At 40.4% G+C, this 18,584-nt stretch overlaps 1 protein-coding gene across 5 annotated transcripts in view; it reads left to right on the top strand.

The window, feature by feature from the left end:
- The window catches only part of RAB31 (RAB31, member RAS oncogene family), a 136,014-nt gene that overhangs the window by 80,983 nt on the left and 36,447 nt on the right, over positions 1-18,584 (top strand). For all 5 annotated transcript variants that reach the window (XM_045042398.1, XM_045042397.1, XM_045042400.1 and 2 more), the window contains 2 exons: positions 8,406-8,477; positions 9,531-9,637. In XM_045042398.1, the coding sequence (XP_044898333.1) occupies positions 8,406-8,477; positions 9,531-9,637 (179 nt within the window). The remainder of the gene's footprint in view (positions 1-8,405; positions 8,478-9,530; positions 9,638-18,584) is intronic.

Genomic DNA, 18,584 nt, shown 5'->3' with positions numbered 1-18,584 from the left:
GAAATGAGGCACATGGACTTCATTTAATAACAAAAGAGGGTGCTCCTGAAGGCCAGAAGGACGTGTCTAAGCAGGAATAGCTGCAGTGTGCTTAGAACACAGAGCTCCCTGTTTGGAGACATTGAAATCCAGGGCAGCCCCTTTGAAGGCGGGCCTGACTCCACCCTTGTCCTTCCCCTTCTCTGTTTGTTTCCTATGGCTGCTGTAACAGATTACCACGCATTTGGTAGCTCGAAACAGCACAAGTTTACTTGCTCACAGTTCAGAAAGTCACAAGTCTGAGAAGAGTGTCACCGGGCTCATAACCAAGGCATAGGCAGGGCCGTGTTCCTTTCTGGAGGCTTTGGGGAAGAATCCGTCCCTGGCCTTTTTCAGAGGCTGCCCGCATTCCTCGGTTTGTGGCCCCTCCCTCCATCTTCAAGGCCGGCAGCAGAAGCTCTTCCATGCTCTGACTCTCTTGCCTCCCTCTGCCAATTGTAAGGACGCTTAGGATGACACTGGACACTGTATAATGGAGGATAATCTTTCCATCTCAAGGTCAGCTGGTCAGCAACCTTAATTCCGTTAGCAGTCTTAACCCCCCCCTTGCCATGTACCATAACATATTTCCTGGTCCCAGGGATTAGGATGTGGACATCTTGGGGGGCTGTAATTCCACCGGCCAACTCCTGCTTCCCCATCGCTTAGTACCTGTCATGTACCACGTGTTCAGTAGATACTTGTTGAATGAGTGAATACGTGTGTAAGCCCATATCTGCATTATGTCAACTTAAGCAACATTTCATTGCAGAGAAGCGACTGAGAAATGGAAAGACGCATAGAATTTGGAGTCAGAAGACTGTGTAGAAGAGCTGTGTGTCCGTGGGCAGTTGATGTAACCATTCTGAGCCTATTGTCTCATCTGTAAAATGGGAACAGTCTTACCCAGTGAACTTGCCTTCACAGGGTTAGGGACTCATCACAGGTGTTCCATCGTTACATATTTGTTGAGTCCCTGCTATGGCCCAGATAGGGGGTCGGGGAAGGGTCGCACAGGAGGTGACCCTTGAAAAAGGTGTGAATGAAGTGAGGGAGTGAGGATATCTAGTGGAGGGTGGTCCAGGCTGGGGAAGGCATGTGACATAAGCTTGAGGGCTCCACGTGGCTGCATGTTGAGGGAGCAGGGAGGAGGCCAGGGGCTGGAGAGAGAGGGCGGGGGAGACGAGCCTAGTGCCCTAGTGACACCACAGGACACAGTTTGGATTTTATGCTTAGTACATTGGAAGGGTTTTGAAAAGTGACACAGTTGGAAGAAAAACGTCCGTTGCTTTACAGTTAAAATAATATGATGTCAGGTATTTGCTTCAGAAGGTTTTAGCGGCGGGGTGGGAAGAGAGGTGGAAACATGCCCGCGGCCATATATTCAGGGTGATCTTGAGGCTAGGGGATGAGAATCTGGAAGCGCATTGTGCCATGCTCTCTTCTGGTGCGTATGTTTGAAAATTTCCACAATTAAAAAGTTAAAAATAGATTCGATGGTATGTGTAAATAACACAACTCAAGTTAAAAAAAGGATCCCTCTGGGTGCTGTGTGGCCAGTATGGAGGCCACTGCAGTATTTACATGCCGTAATGGAAACTTCCAGATAGTCCAGGAACGATGCACTCAGGCTGCACTCAGTGAACACAGCACACAGTCCTGGGTGCCCGGTGCTCTGGGGATGAATGAAATCACACGCCTGCAAGTGTGTGATTCTAATCCCTTTCTAGCAAGGTGCTGTCATAGACTCGGGAAGCTCCTCAAGGGTGCCCAGCAAGGCAGGCTTTCCTGCGGGCACCGTGGTGGCAGGGCTTCGGGACGGGTGCCGCTGCCGGGGGGCACTGGGTTAGGCCCCGCTGTGGGGCCCACAGAGCAAAGTGTCTTCTGCTCTGGGCGTAATCCCAGGTGATGTTGGCTTGCTGTCCCATCCTGCAGGGAGGCCTCCCGAAGATGGGATGTTTTCTGTGAACAGGAGGCTACACACAGGTGGGAGAGACCAAAGCAACCTGAGCAGAGTAGAGAGAGGGAGAGCCATGACCAACCTTTGTGGCATTTCCTTCAAATGAATGGTGACTGTGTGTGATGAGAAACACAGATAACTTAGGGACAGGGTGGGGCAGAGTTCTGGACTTTGAGGAAATTCCATTGGCTTGCTAACAGACAGGAATTAGAGCTGAGGTTCTCTGCAGTTGGGTATTACATGGGTGGGGAAAAATGTATTTCTGCATCATTTCAAGACCTTGACTTCTGTCTCCTACATTATTCTAAGGATCAGAATAGCCTAGTTCATTGCCTTGTCTTTTACAAAACACGAATCCATGCCCTCCCCACCAACACCGTTTTTTTTGTGGAAAGAGGTTTGGATTTGGGTTGTTTCATTTTCTACTAGAGAAGGTTTGCACTGTACCTTGTCAAAAAGGAGCCACATGGAGGTCAGGTTACCTCTCAAATCCAGCTTCCTTCTGATACTTTGGCTTCAATACTTTGATCCCCTGATGCTGAGGCCGCTGTTTGACTTTCACTGGCAAAATGAAAGAAAGAAGAAGGAAGGGGAGGGAACAAAAAATCCCTTCTCATTGTAAAAGTAATGTAACCTATTAAAATTAAAAAAAAAATCTGGACGCATCAAAACAAGTGACGGGCTGCCTATAATGGCAGTTTTCAGAAATCATATCGTTAATAGTCTGCTGTATAATTTCCCAGCCCTTTTTCTTTTCAACTTTACCTGCTAACGGGTTTTAGGACATCTGAGTGGGCATATTAAATAGGCCTCCGCTTTTCTGTGGAGAGAGAGGGTCTGTGTAAAAATCAGAAACATTCTTCTGAATGGCACATAAAGAACATTCAGCCATGGTTTTTCCATTCAGCTTTTGCCAGCTGGGAATGTTGGGAATGTCAAGAATTTTCCTCTACCACTTCCCTCTTTGTTTGAATCCTAATGAACCACGGGATATGTTTTGGCTTCTGCCCTCGACCGTCCCTGGCCTCAGGGTTCTGTGGGATGGTGAGAATTTCTGATCCTGTGCTAGCACCAGAGGCAGAACAGCATCGACTCCCGGGCTGCATTGAAGCGACTCACCAAGGACACTGTTCTCTGAACATCGTAACGCCTAACCAATCCCTACAAGTTCCTGGACCTGATGCCAGAGCGCTCTGGCTTGGATAATTCTCATCTGGGGAGGCAGAGCCCAGCTGGAACTTGTCCTTGTTTGGAAACTTGATGTATTTTCCACTACTGCTCATTCTTGACATGCACGATTTTTTGCTGCTGTGGAATTTATGATGCCACAAACCTGCATTTAAGGAATTTTGCCTGAAGCAGACTGGGTGGTCTGGAGGATTTGGATATTTCCTGGAATAATAATTTCCACTGTGTGCTGAGGAGTGTGTGAATGTACACACGTACAGGGTGGTGTGGGATGGGAAGAAAGGACATTTGTGTTATAGGTAAAACCCTCGGAAGAATCAAGAGCAGGGCAAAGGGAAGAGGTTTCATCCAGACTCTGTCCTGCCTTGGCCGTGAGTGTCATCACAGAGCTGGAAAAACCTTAGTTATCACCACCACCACCCCAACCCCCACAGCTACCCACAGTTTACAGAATAAAGAAACCAGAACAGAGTCAGGCAGCCAGGCATGGATGTCTCGACTCCCTTTGAGTGTAGATCTTTCCGTACTTTGCCCTTAAGGTGGGTTCTGAGCATACCTGGTCTCGAGATGTTAAAAAATGCTACTTGGAAAAAGGTAAAGAAAATTGAGAATTCTGAGTTAAAACCAAAACAAATAGGTTTCTTGACTATACTAATTTTCAGAGCTTCTCACGCACTAATAATACGTTGTAAATCTCCGAGGAAGCGTTATCATGTACAACGTTGGTCAAACTTACTTGGCCAAGAAACCTTTTTTCCAAAAAGCACCTCATGGGCCCAGGGTTCTGCAGAAGACCCTAGGGAAGTACCAGACTGCTCTATCTTGCCTCTTGTGTCATCTTCTGTTTTTTCAGAAATGTAAATTTCACCGCTGCCTGGAAGTCCATTGTGTGGCTAAGCCAAATTTACGTTTCTGGTCCCTGATCGTTAGACGTTGACATCGGTTCCGATTTGTCAGCATTACTGATGATTCTGGAGTGAATTTTGGTTACTCTGTGCCCATCTCTGATCATTCCCTTCAGAAGTGCCATTGTTGAATCAGTGTATGAACATTTTCAAGACTCTTGATGTTCCTTGTCTGGTTGTTTGATAGAAAGATTATGCCCACTTTATCCTTCTCCCAGTTGCTGGAAGTGGGGGCAAGGTTAGCATACATCTGTAAAAGCTAAGTCTGAGCAGCTTGAAGAAGACCATTCCCCTCCCTCTTATTCTGTGGACATACAACAGTTAAAAAACACACAGTCACACACACGAAGGACATACACAGCCATTTCTTTTGAGAGTCAGATTGGCTTTTCATAATTCCCCGTGCTGCTTCTAAATAATTTAAGAGTTATCTGAGCACTTTAATTTGGCATTCTAGATATTTTGTTGGATAGTTAGGAAAGAAGGGATTTTGAATTGGCTTCTGTCATGCTCATTTTCAAAGAACCTCTCAAGGTGAGATTTAAAAATTATATCAACCTCATGTGATCGGGAAACTGTTTCTGGAAGAACCTTTTTATGTAAGTGTTTTTATCAGTCTTAATTCAGACTCTACGGAAATTGAGTTATGCCACGTCGAGTATTGAAGCTAATTGTGGTGCTCTTGTTTTTATATTTGTATGGGAAAGAGTATACACATTGTAGGCTAGAAGTGATTTATCGTTTTGCCCTCCACAAATATTATCCGTTGGTCAATGCATTATTGGGTTTTAGAACTGAGACTTGAACTTTTAACTCATTAAAACTCCCAAGTCCCCGGCAATAAAGCCATTTAAGTGGCTTCACCAACAGATTTATTTCAAAATGATTCCATTTGGGGGAAGGAAAGAACAAGTAATGCATTATATACAAAGATCTATTCAATAATTCATGAGACCTGCACACCAGTGACCATTTTAGATTCAGTTCATAGTATTGTAGCTGAAAATGAACTCTGTCTTAAGAAGATATCCACGATTTGCCCCTCTTTGTGCTTGAGTCCGCAAGTATCTTGATTTTTGAGATACAGATTTTGTTCCCACGTGGTGTGTTTATGTGGACCTTTCTTATTATGGAGGCTATATTGAAAAAAAAAATGGGCGTTTTATATAATTGGGCTAAAAGGACACTTTATATGCATTCTTAACCCTTAGCAAAGCAGGAGTGTTTCAGAAATACGTTCCTTGTATCCTCCCTTTGGGCAGGAATTCTGACTTTATTCTCTACATGTGGATTGGACTGCTAAAGGACAGATTAAAAATAGATTTAGTGATGTCTAACAATTACAACAGACACCCAGTGTTGGGCACTGAATATGAAAGGCACACATGGTAAATGGCCTGCTGTCCTCCAGGGGGTCCTGGCAAGTGGCCAGGGCCCGTCAGCTGGGAACTCCTGGGTCCATCCTGAGCTCCATTCAACCCGTTCCCTTTTCTGAAAAACCACAGAGGCCCCATGGCTATTTCTGTTCAAGGTGGAGGCTTGCACCAGGGCGGGAGAGTTGAGAAAGAGCCTGTTTCCTTCCACACTCTGGAGAGTGCCGCCCTAGCCCTCTACAGCGCATTACGAGGGATGCCTCGGGAACTAACGTACTTCAAATCTCCAAATAGGATCATTTCAATTTGGCAAGGCTTTATTCAGTGATAAGTATTATGTGGGAAACCAACACGAATGAGTGAGATGGTTTTGTTGGAAAAGCTTCAGGATCTATCCTTCCTTCCCTCCCTGCTCCTTATCCTACTCTCCAATAAAAATGGTTGCTTTTTCTTTTCAACTTAAAAACCTATGTAAAAAAATCATTGTAAACATTTATGCTCTACAGGCTCTTATGAGAAGAATGTACAAGTCACTAGAAATCCCACTGTTAACATTTTGAGAAACATTGTTGTAGCCGTAGACATAGACAGACCACCTCACATTCTATTCTAAATTATAGTATGCTTCATAAGCAGCTTCGAGACTGTTTCTTTCCCCCTTTAACAGTGTGTAATCGTTTCTAAAAATAAAAACCCTCACCATCATTTTAATTGTTGCAGAATATTCTGTTATATGCAGACACCATTAATGGATTCTCTATGATGAACCGTTAGGTCGTTTTCAAATATTTGCTCCCATGTGTAACATAGGGATGAGGGCCATTGTGTGTGATGAGCTCCTTTAAGTGGAGTTGGTGGGTCGAACAATATGCACATTTCAACTTTTGGCATATATTACCAACAGCGGCTTTTAAAGAGAGTATCTCTCTTTTTTAAATAAAAATTATATATTTAAGGTGTACAACATGATTTGATGTACATACACATAGTGAAATTGTTACGACAGTCAAGGTAATTAATATATCTTCTCACATAGTTACCTTTTCCCTTTGTTAAACGATGATAACACCTGAAATTTTCTCTCTTGGCAAATTTCCAGATTCAATACACTATAATTTACCATAGGCATCAGGCTGTGCCTTGTATCTCTGCAACTTATTCGTCCCATGTAACTGCAACTTTGTAACCTTTCACCAACATCTCCCCAACCCCTCCCCTCCCTGTTCCTGGTAACCACCCTTCTACTCTCTGCTTCTATGTATTTGACTGTTTTAGATCCCATGTATAAGTGAGATCATGCAGGTTGTTTTGTTTCTGCATCTGGCTTATTTCATTTGGCATAATATCTTTTAGATTCATCCATGTTGTTGCAAATAGCAGGATTTCCTTTTTTAAGGCTGGGTAATATTCCACTGTGTGTGTGTGTGTGTGTGTGTGTGTGTGTGTGTGTGTGTATACACATCATCTTTTCTTCCTTTCTTCATTCCTCGATAGACACTTAGGTTGTTTCCATGTCTTGTCCATTGCAAATAATGCTGCCGTGAACATGGAAGTGCAGATATCTCTTCAAGGTATTGAAGAGATTTCCTTTAGGCATATAACCAAAAGGGGGATTGCTGGATCATATAGTTCTGTGTTTTTTGTGTTGCCTGCATACTGTTTTCAATAGTGGCTGCACCACTTTACATTCCCAACAGTGCATCAGGGTTCCCTTTTCCCTTTTCTCCACATCCTCACCAATGCTTGTTATCTTTTTTTTTTTTTTTTTTTAAAGAGAGAGAGCATGCACACATGAGTCAGGAAGGGACAGAGGGAAAGAGAGAGAGAATCCTAAGCAAGCTCTGCACTCAGCACGGAGCCCGACACAGGGCTCAATCCCACGACCCTGGGATCATGACTTGAGCCTAAACCAGGAGCTGGACGCTCAACTGATTGAGCCACCCAGCACCCCCCCCCCTTTCTTTTTGATAACAGCCATCATAACAGGTGTGATATCTCATTGTGATTTTGATTTGTGTTTCCCTGAGGATTAGTGATATTGAATGTCTTTTTATAAGAAGGTCTTCAAATACATTCCCAGGTAACATATGAGGGTGCTCCCCTGACTGAATCCATACCAACTGTGGATATAGTAAATCTTTTTAATATTTAATAAGTTACTACATGCCTCTTCATTGCTTTTATTTTCATTTCTTTTACTGTAATTGAATGCTTCAAAATATTTACTGGCAATTTATATCTCTTCCTTGGAGATTTAGCTACATGTATCCTTGGACCATTTTTCGCCTGAGCTATCTTTTTCTTACTGGCTTTTAAAACCCTTCCACGATGTATCCAGATGTATCCAAAGATCTATCCTTCAAAATATTCGCAGACTCTGTATGTATCCTCAGCATAATTATCTATCATGTTTAGAGATAAAGGGTTCTAGTGACCAATGGGACTTGATGTGCTCACATTTTGGAATGGAGCTCGTCTGTGTCACTGTGTTCATTTGAGGGATGGCAGCCGTGTAGGCTGAGGGTGGCTTGGGGAGGTGTCCTGGCTCAATGTTCCTCATTAAAGGCTCAGTGAGGGTCTTGTGATCTGTGCCAGTCTCTTCTTGTCCTCCCCTTGGCAAGCATCTTTTTCTTACCACTCTGTCATCCTAATGAGATGTCCGTGGATCCGTCGTATCAGATAAATGATGAGCAGTGGAGAAAAGAAAATTCATAGAAGAGTAACATTTAAAGTAAAACGTATTTTTGGCCTTTTCCCAAAAGTGAATTTCATGGTCTATAAGCCACAAGCACGTGTGTAGTCAAGGAGGAGAATATATTGCCTAATACGAACCCTGGGAGAATTCTAAGGGGAGTTCAGGGATCTTATAGGGATAATGTAGGATGAAACTTTTATATTTTAATTTGAAGTTGCATGAAATGTGTTGACTTTGGCCTAAAACTATTCATTGTTCTTAAACAGTTTCATTCACTGGCTCCCATGTACTATCGTGGATCCGCTGCAGCTGTCATAGTATATGATATTACCAAACAGGTAAGACTGTCCCCTTCAAAACGGCCCCATTTGTGTTGATTCTCTGTCTTCAAAAGACCAAAACAGAGACTTGACTGCTTGTCATGCCAGGAGCCTGGAATGAGATTTCATAGCATGGTAGCCAGGGATAATCAACACCATCTATTGAGTTTATTCACCTGTATATAGTGAAACATTTCAAATTTTTCTACCAAATTAAGTAAACAACAATGATCATTCATTTTTCAAATTGACCGTCTGCTCGTAGAGGCAAGGTCATGTCTGCCAAGTACCCCTCTCCAGAATGTCAGCCTTTTAAGTGGAGGAAAATGATTTGGTTAAGTTCTGCATGTTTTGTGATTATGGAATACTTATTTTCTATTAGTGTTTCCATCACACTACTTAAAATGTCAAGGATAATGTTGATGTATGTATTGTATATATATAGTATACCACATTTTTAGTTATCACGTTGGGGATCTAGGCTATCCATCAAGTAACTGCAGTGGTTTGCTGACTTTCTTTTTCCACTCCTGGAGTGCTGACTCAGCGCACAGGACTGCTGGTTTAATGATCCATCACTGTTAACTGTCCATGAGTTCCTGACCACTTCTACCTAGATGTGCTGTCTACCTTGGCTGGTTTGCTGGAGGATGGTGGGGAGTAAGGGCAGTAAGGAAATCAGGATTTCTCTGTCTCTCTGTCTCTCTCTCTCGTGTGTGTGTATTCTTTTTCTTTCCTGAAATAAGCACGAACATGTCTAGTCCTATGACTGAGTCTTTTTCATGCTGAGTCAAGGCTGTAATTTTCAATTGATGTTATTTATAGAAGAAAATTACTAACACGACTTTCTTCAGTTCATCAAGTTTCAGTTTTAGAAAAGGAAAGTTCTACAGGTTATTTAAGTGTAACTTAGCTACTAAGTTTTGTGCCAGGACAGGGGTGGGATGTTAATGTACATGAGTTTCCTGAAAATATTTTCGTCTATTAAATTGGGTTGGGTTTACATTTCTACTTGGTTGCAATACTGTGTTGGTGGGTCTTTCCAATGATTGATTTACACTTTGGGTTTAGGATTCATTTCATACCCTGAAGAAATGGGTGAAAGAGCTGAAGGAGCATGGTCCAGAAAACATTGTAATGGCTATTGCTGGAAACAAGTGTGATCTCTCAGACATTAGGTAAGACCCATTAAAAACTGTTCTCGGATAGTTAACATCCTCTGTCTCTGAATGTCCACATGTAAAAAGCTGTCATACTTGTGTTGTTAAGGCTGTTCTCCGTATAATCTTAAGGTGATGTATCAAACCAAACACTTTGGTTTCCCTCAGAGATACTGAATTGTTGACCTTTTTTTTTTCTTTTTTAACCTGAAACGAGATTTGCAGGGACCCAGTCTGTGGGGACTAGAGATTTGATGATAGCTCTATGGAGCCTGATAAGCTAGCTATTTTTACTAAATAAAAATGCTGTAAAAAGGAATAGTGAGTGGCACCTGGGTGGCTCAGTCAATTAAGCATCCTACTCTTAATCCCAGTTTAAGTCTTCATTTCATGGTCGTGAGTTCCAGCTCCACATTGGGCTTCAAGCTGGGCGTGAAACCTACTAAAAACAAACAAACAAAAAAAGGAATAGCCAATTTGTATCATCTATCTGTATTCCCCTGGTTAATTCAACTGTCAGCAATTCAGTCGGTGATCTTCATAAAGACAAAGACATCATGCCTCAGGTTTTGCTAATCCAAGTGTGATTCAGGCAACATTTGATAAACAATGGAAATAGATCTTGTAAAAGCTCTTAACATGGCCTTTGACAAATCGCTCTGTTTCTTTGGGATTTCAGACACTTTGTATCACATTGCATCAGGTTGGTTTACAATAACAGCCATAAACACCACTTAATCATTTGTTTTTCTGGGGACTGGACAAATGTCTAAACTCCCTAGACTTGGGTCAGATCTCTCCATTCTTTACTGTGACCCTAAAACAGCTTGCTTGTCTAGAATTGCAACAGAATCACTAACTTTTGTCATGGGGTTGGGGGAGGGCGGGTGGCTAGAGACCGTGTTTTGCTAGGGAAGGTTCTATCATCTGACACCATTGAGTTATAGCAAAAGCATGGCTGTAATGGTACCAAGGTTTGTGTATTGTGGCAGAACTGATAGAGTGGAAGTTAAGCAGATAGTTATTTAAAGTTGACTGGGATTATTTAGGCTTCTTGGTGACATGAAACGGAGTCCCACTTGAAATTATTTTCAGGAAAAAGGGAACTTATTGGAAGGTGCTGGTATCCCCACGGTAAAAAAAAGCAAGGCTGCCTTTAGCTTTGGCATTTGATATGCTCCATATTTAGTCTCTGGCACTCTCTCTCTGTTTCTAGTTTAAATTGCCAATGGAAGGATCTCCCCATATCATGACAAGGCATTTGTGGCCAAGAGAGGGGATTTGGGAGGTACAAGATGATTTTTCCCCCATAACCATGAGAATAGGGAGGCAGGTGGTCTTGAAGAGGGGCAGCTCCTAGAAAAGTACAGCCTGGTCAGACAAAACATGTCTGTGACATGTTGGCTTGGCTACTCATACCTGGAGACGTACCGTACGTTCCTTTTAAAAGGAATTCACTTTTAAAAATGCACTGGTATAGTATTCTCCTTAGAAGGCATTCTGCTTTGTGGCCAGCCTATATAAGCCTATATATATATATATATATATATATATATATATATATATACACACACACACACACACACACACACACACATATATATGTATATATACATATATATATATATGTATATATACATAATTTTCAAAATGTCCCACCTAACAGAACCCATCCATCTCACTTTGAACTGTAAATTCACTCACAGCCCCTACATCCCCAGTGGGAGACCGTCCAGGTACTACATCCAGTGGTGACATCATGGGCCTGCTGTCCCACTAGTTCCGGTTTGTGGATAGTACCCTTTCGCCTCTAGTTTGGCCTCAGTGAGGTTGGAATGTGACTTCTCTTGCAGTTGTGGTTTAAAGAATGGAGTATATTGTATCCTTTGTTACACGCGAAGTTATGTTAGATGCTACTTGTCACTGGAATCATGCAGCAAGCAAATGACTCCCTTTGCAATTCTCTTTCAAACCCTCAATGAGAAAGACTCATTGGATTAAGTCACAGAGGAAGACTAGATGGATCTAATAAATTTTTGATTTTTAAATATTTATTAATACGTAATTTAAAATTTTAATTTCTTTATAAATATATTTCATTGAACTAATTTAGACACCATAAAATCCACCTGTCTCTTAGTGTACAGGTCAATAAATTTTTGTATAATTATAGGGTTGTACAGTCATCATCGCATCTAATTTTAGAACATTTCCATCACCCTGCAAAGAACATGCCAATTTACAGTCTCTCCCAACATCCAGCTCCTTCCAGCCCCTGGCAACCACTAATGTACTCTCTTGTCTTTATAAATTTGCCTTTTCTGGACATTTTGTATTATAAATCGAGTCATGCACTTATGTGGTCTTTTGTGACTGGCTTCTTTCACTTACCATAATGGTTTTGAAATTCATCTGTGTTGTAGCACGCGTTAGCACTTCATTCATTTTTATGGCTGAATAGTATTTTATTGTGTGGGTGTACCATATTTTACTTTTTCACTCACTGGTTGAATGAAACTTGAAATTTGAGTTGTTTTCACTTTTTGGCTACTTTATTTATTTATTTTTAGAGAGAGAGTGAGACAGCAAGCACAAGCAGGGGAGGGGCAGAGAGACCGGGAGAATCCCAAGCAGGCCCGGATCAGCACAGAACCGGACACAGGGGGGTTCGGTCCCACGAACCGTGAGATCACGACCCGAGAGGAAATCAAGAGTCAGTCACTAAGTGACTAAGCCACCCAGGTGCCTCATTGGCTACTTTAAAAAGTGCTGCTGTAAACGATCATGGACAAATTTTGTGTGGACATATGTTTTCATTTCTCTTGGGTATACTCCGAGGAGTATAATTTCTGTGTCACGGAAACTTTGTGTTTAACAATTTGAAGAACTGCCAAACTGTTTTCCACAATGGCTGCACCATTTTATATGCCTACTGGCCATGTATGAGGTTCCAATTTCTCCACGTTCTCAGCCAGCACTGTTTTTAACCTGTCTTTTGCATTATTGCCATCCTAATGGGTGTGAAGTTGTGTCAATGTGGCTTGGGTTTGTATTTTCCTAATGACTAATGATGTTAAACATCTTCCCATCTGCTTATTGACCATTTGTATATCTTCTTTGGAGACATGTCTCTTCAAATCCTCTGCCCAATTTTTAATTGAGTTATTGGTCTTTTTACTATTGAGTTGTAGTTCTTTATGTATTGTGAATACAAGTCCCTTATCAGATATAGGATTTGCAAATATTTTCTTTTCCTTTTTGTGAGTTATCTTCGCAATCTTTATTGTGTCTCTTGAAGTACAAAACTTTAACAACCAATTTGTGATTTTTTTTTTCCCTTTTATCTCTTATGCTCAAGTGATTGACTAATTAAGATCACAAAGATTTACTCTTCCGCTTTCTTCTTTTTTTTCTTATGCTTTCTCTTAAGAATTTTGTAATTTTAGAGCTTACATTTATATCAGTCATCTATTTGGAGTTGATTATTGTGTGTGTTTATGAGGTGGAGGTCCAAATTAATCGTTTGTGTGAATATCTAATTCCCAGCACTATTTGTTAAAAAGGCAACTTTTTTCCCAGTGAATTTTTTTTTGGCACTTTTGTCAAAGATTAGTTGATGATAAATGTAAAATCTTATTTTGGGCCCTTGATTCTATTCAGTTGATCTATACTTCCTTATGCTAATGCCGCATGATTTTGATTGCTAAGTTCGAAATATTTATAAGTCCTCCAATTTAGTTTTTCTTTTTCAAGATTGTTTGACTGTTTTGACTATTCTGGGTCTTTTCCATTTCCATGTGAAAAGGATTCTCTTCTCAATTTCTGTGAAAAAGCAAATGAGATTTTAATAGAGAATGTGTTGAATCTTTAGAACAGTGTGGGGATTATTGGCATCTCAATAATATTAAGTTTTCTGATCCGTGAATATAAGATGCCTTTCTATTTTATTTAAAGTCTTCTTTAATCTCCTTTACCCATATCTCATAGTTGCCAGTGTACAAGTTTTGCATGTCCTTGTTAGCCTTGTCCCTAAGTGTTTCATTGTTCTTGATGTTACTGTGAGCGGGACTGTTTTGTAATTTTGTTTATGGTATGTTCATTGTTAGTGTGTACAAGATTATGTTGTCTGTGAATACAGACAGTCTTACTTCTTTCTTTCCAATAAAAGAAATCTTTTATTTCTTTTCCTTGTCTAATTACCCTTTCTAGACCCTCAATACAATTTGAATAGAGATGGTGAGAGTGGACATTATTGTCTTCTTCCTGGTTGTAGGGGCAAAGCATTTAGTTGTTCTTAGTAAATAGGATATTGGTGGTATGGGTTATGTAGGTCCTCTTTATCGATGTGGGGGAAGTTCCCTTTTATTCCTAGTTTGTTGAGTTTTTTTTTTCTTATGAATGAATGTTGAATTTTTGTGAAATGCTCTTTCTGAATCTTCTGAGGTGATCATGTGGTTTTTGTCCTTTATTCTGTTAATATAATGTATTACATTAATTGATTTTCGAATGTTAAACCCCCTGCATTCCTGGGACAGATTCCACTTAGCCCTGACACGTAATCCTTTTTATATGCTGCTGGGTTCAGCTTACTCATATTTGGTTGAGGATTTTTATGTCTGTATTCATGAGAATATTGGTCTGTAGTTTTTGTGTTTTTTGTGAAGTCTTTGTTTGATGTTGATATATCAAAGCAGTAGATTTTGTAGAATGAGTGGAAAAGTGTTCTTTTCTGTTTTCTAGAAGAGTTTGTGAAAGATTGATGTTAATTCTTAATTCTTAAGTGTTTGATAAAATCACCAGTGAAGCCAACTGGACCCAGGCTTTTCTTTGTGGAAAGATTTTAATTACCAGTCCAACTTCTTTATTTGCTGTAGATATACTCAGGTTTTCTATTATGTCTTGGGTTAGAGTAGTTTGTATGTTTTTAGGAATTTATCCACTTTATTTATGTTATCTCATTTGTTTGTGTAGTGCAGTATTCTCTTATAATCCTTTTCATTTCTGTAAGGTCAGTAGTAATGTCTACGCCTCTGTTCCTGATTTTAGAAATTTTAGCCTTTTATTTCCTGCTCAGTTAGCTAAAAGTTTGTCAGTTTTGTTGATCTTTTCAAAGAACAACATTTAGTTTCACTGATTTCTTTCCATTGTTCTTCTATGTCATTTATTTTCCCTCTGTTCATTATTCCCTTCCTTCTGTTTGCTTTGGGTTTACTTTGCTCCCTTTTTTTTTCTAGTTTTTCAAAGTAGAAGTTAGCATATTTATTTGAGATCTTCCTTTCTAATTTTGACATTTACAGCCATAAATTGCCCTCTAAGCACTGCCATAGCTGCATCCCATACGTTTTGGTATGTTGTATTTTTGTTTTTATACAATTCAAAGTATTTTCTAATTTATTTTCAGACCCATTTTTTATTTGGTAGTGTAGTGTTTAATTTCCATGTATTTGTGAATTTCCCAAATTTCTTTTTTAAAGTTTATTTATTTATTTTGAGTGAGAGAGTGTGTGTACGTGAGCTGGGGAGGTACAGAGATTGAGAGAGAGAGAGAGAGAGAGAGAGAGAGAGAGAGAGAGAGAGTTCCAAGCAGGCTCTGTGCTAACAGCACAGATGCAGAACTCAAACTCACCAGCCGTGAGATCATGACCTGAGCCAAAATCAAGAGTGAGACGCTTAACTGACTGAGTCACCCAAGCGCCCCAGTTTCCCAAATTTCTGTTGATGGTTTCTAATTTAATTCCATTGTAATTTCAAAACATACTTTGTATGATTTTAATTATTTTAAATGTATTGAGGATTATTGTATGGCCTGGTGTATGGTTGATCCTGGAGAATATTCCATATGAGTTTGAGGCTAATAAATTTTCAACACCTATTTTTATATTTGCTATTCTTCCTTTGAGAGAGAGAGAGAGAGAAAGAGAAAGAGCAAGCTTTCAGGCTTAACATTGAGGGCCTCCGCAGGCAACTGTATTTAGCTGGAATTTAATTATATTTTGTCTTTATTGTACTTATTTTTTAGAATTACATTTTTATGACAAGTGATGCTAGTGTTCCATTTGTGATAATGATATAAATTTTTTTGCAAAATGTTTAAAAAGTTGATGTATGTACATGACATGATTGTCTACATGGGAACTCCAAAGGGATATACCAAAAAACTCCAAAACTAATAACTGGGTTCAACAAAGTTTCAGGATATGCAATATGCACAGAAAAATCAATTATATTTCTGTATCTAAAAATGAATATGCAGAAACTGAAGTTAAAAACACAAACTCTTGACGGTTTCTACAAAGAAAATGAAATACTTCGATATCTACTTAATAAAACATATATGGGATCTGTATGCTGAAAATTATAAAATTCTTACGAAAGAAACCAAACAAGACTTGAATAAGTGGAGAGACATACCATGTTCATGAGTTGGAAGTCTCAATATAGAACAGATGTCAGTTCTCCGTAAATTGATCTACCTATAGGTTCAGTGTAGTCCCTATGAAGATTTTAACAAGGGTCGGTTTTTTGTTTTGTTTTGTTTTGTTTTGTAAACAGAAACAAGTTTGTCCTAAAATTTATATGGAAAGGCACAGGTACTAGAAAAGCTAAAATGACATTGACAAAGAAGAATATAGTGGAAGAAATCACTGTCTTCTCTATTAAGACTTACTGTATAGCTACAGTAATCAAGACAGTGTGGTGTTGGCAGAAGGATGTACAAACAGATCAACGAAACAGAATAGAGAGCCCAGCAAATAAATATGCTCAACTGATTGTTGACAAAGATGCGAAAGTAATTCAATGGAGGAAGGATAGCTTTTTCAATAAACAGTGCTGGAGTAATTGGATAGCCATAGTGGAGGGGAACCTGCAAGCCAACCTCACACCATATGTAACAATTACTCTGAAATGAATCCTAGAGTTTCATGTAGAAAGTCAAACTAGAAAACTTTTAGAAAAGTTCCCAAGAGAACATCTTGAGGATCTGGAACTCGGTAAAAAGTTGTGAGACTTGACAGCAAAAGTACCCTCCATGTAAGGAAAAGTTGGTAGACGGGACCTCATCAAAATAAAAACATTTGTTCCGTAGGGGCGCCTGAGTGGCTCAGTCGGTTGAGCGTCCGACTTCAGCTCAGGTCATGATCTCGAGGTCTGTGAGTTCGAGCCCCGCGTCGGGCTCTGTGCTGACAGCTCAGAGCCTGGAGTCTGCTTTGGATTCTGTGTCTCCCTGTCTCTGCTCGTGCTCTGTCTCTCTCTCTGTCTCAAAAATAAACATTAAAAACAAAACAAAACAAAAACACTTGTTCCGCGAAAGCTCCCGTGAAGAGGATGAAAAGCAAGCTGCAGACTGGGAAAAATTATCTGCAAACTGTATCTGACAAAGGATTAGCACTGAGACTTAACAGTTAAAAACCCTCATTTGAAAATGGGGAGGGTCCGTCTCACCCGAGAGAATATCAAGGTGGTCAGCACGGGCCTGAAAAGGTGCTCGGCATCATCGGCAGACCTGTCGAAATTGGCAGAATAAAAGTGATAAGACCCAATGCTGGCGAGGACACAGAAACACTGGAGCACTCCTGTGCTGCTGGGGTGCCCGTAAAATGGTACAGTCGTTCTGGAAAAACAGTTTGGCAGTTTCCTTTAAGACTAAATATGCAATTACATATGCCCAGCAATCATACTTTGGGCACTTATTCCAGACAAATGAAAATTTACATTCACACAAAACCCACACGTGAGGATTCATTGAAGCTTTTTTTTTTTTTTTTTTATGATGGCCCGACACTGGAATCAGCCCAGATATTCTTTGAAAGGTGAATGACTCAGCACAATGTGGTACTTCCGTGCCATGGGATCGTATGCGGCAGTGAAAAGGAACAAAGTACAGGCAACTTGGATGAACCTCCAGAGAAATGATGCTGAGTGAATAAAGCTGATCTCAGAGGTTTTACAGTGTATTACTTCATTTATATGAGATTTTGAGATGAGAACATTTTTGAAATAGAGGACATATTAGCAGGGGCGCCTGGGCGGCTCGGTCGGTGAAACGTCTTGTCTCTTGGTTTCGGCTCAGGTCGTGGTCTTGCAGTTAGTTTTGTGAGTTCGAGCTGCGCCTGGAGCTCTGCACGGACAGTGGGGCACCTGCTGGGATTCTCTCTCTTCCTTTCTCTCTGCCTCTCCCCCACTTGCACTGTCTCTGTCTTTCTCAAAATGAATAAATACAGTTAAAAAAAAAAAAAGAAGACGACATATTAGTGGTTGCCAGGGGTTGTGGTGGGCAGGGGATGGGGAGGAAAGTGGGCGTGGCTATAAAAGGACAACACGGGAGACCCTTGTGATGTTGGAACCATTTGGTGTTCTTCTCTGCAGTGGTGGACACGTGAACCTACACAGGGGTTAAAATTGTGTAGAGCTTATGGGGCTCCTGGGTGGCTCAGTCGGTTAAGCATCCAACTTCGGCTCAGGTCATGATCTCACGATTCGTAGGTTCGAGCCCTGCATTGGGTTCTGTGCTGACAGCATCGGAGCCTGGAGCCTGCTTTGGATTCTGTGTCTCCCTGTCTCTCTGCCCTTCCCTCACTAATGCTCCCTCTCTCTCTCTCTCTCTGTCTGTCTCTCAGAAATAAACATAAAAAGTTAAAAAAAATTGTATAGAACTTAACACACACAGATGAGTACCAATAAAACTGGGAAAATCTGAATAAGAGTGTATTAATATCAGTATCCTATTTGTGATATTATACTATAGTTTTGCAAAATGTTACAATTTGAACCTGGACAAAGTGTACAAGGAATCTGTTTCTTATAACTGCAGGGTGGATCTATAATTATCTCAAAAAAAAATTAATGAACAAAAGGTTGATTTAGTTAGAAATAATAAGTAAATATTGGAGCAGTGGTATATACGTAGATTTGTGTACATATATACACACACACACACCACATATATGCATATCGTATATATTAT

The sequence above is a fragment of the Felis catus genome, chromosome D3, assembly GCF_018350175.1.
Source record: "Felis catus isolate Fca126 chromosome D3, F.catus_Fca126_mat1.0, whole genome shotgun sequence".
NCBI lineage: Eukaryota > Metazoa > Chordata > Mammalia > Carnivora > Felidae > Felis > Felis catus.
The sequence above is the reverse complement of the archived record's forward strand: the minus strand, read 5'-3'. Positions and strand labels throughout refer to the sequence as shown.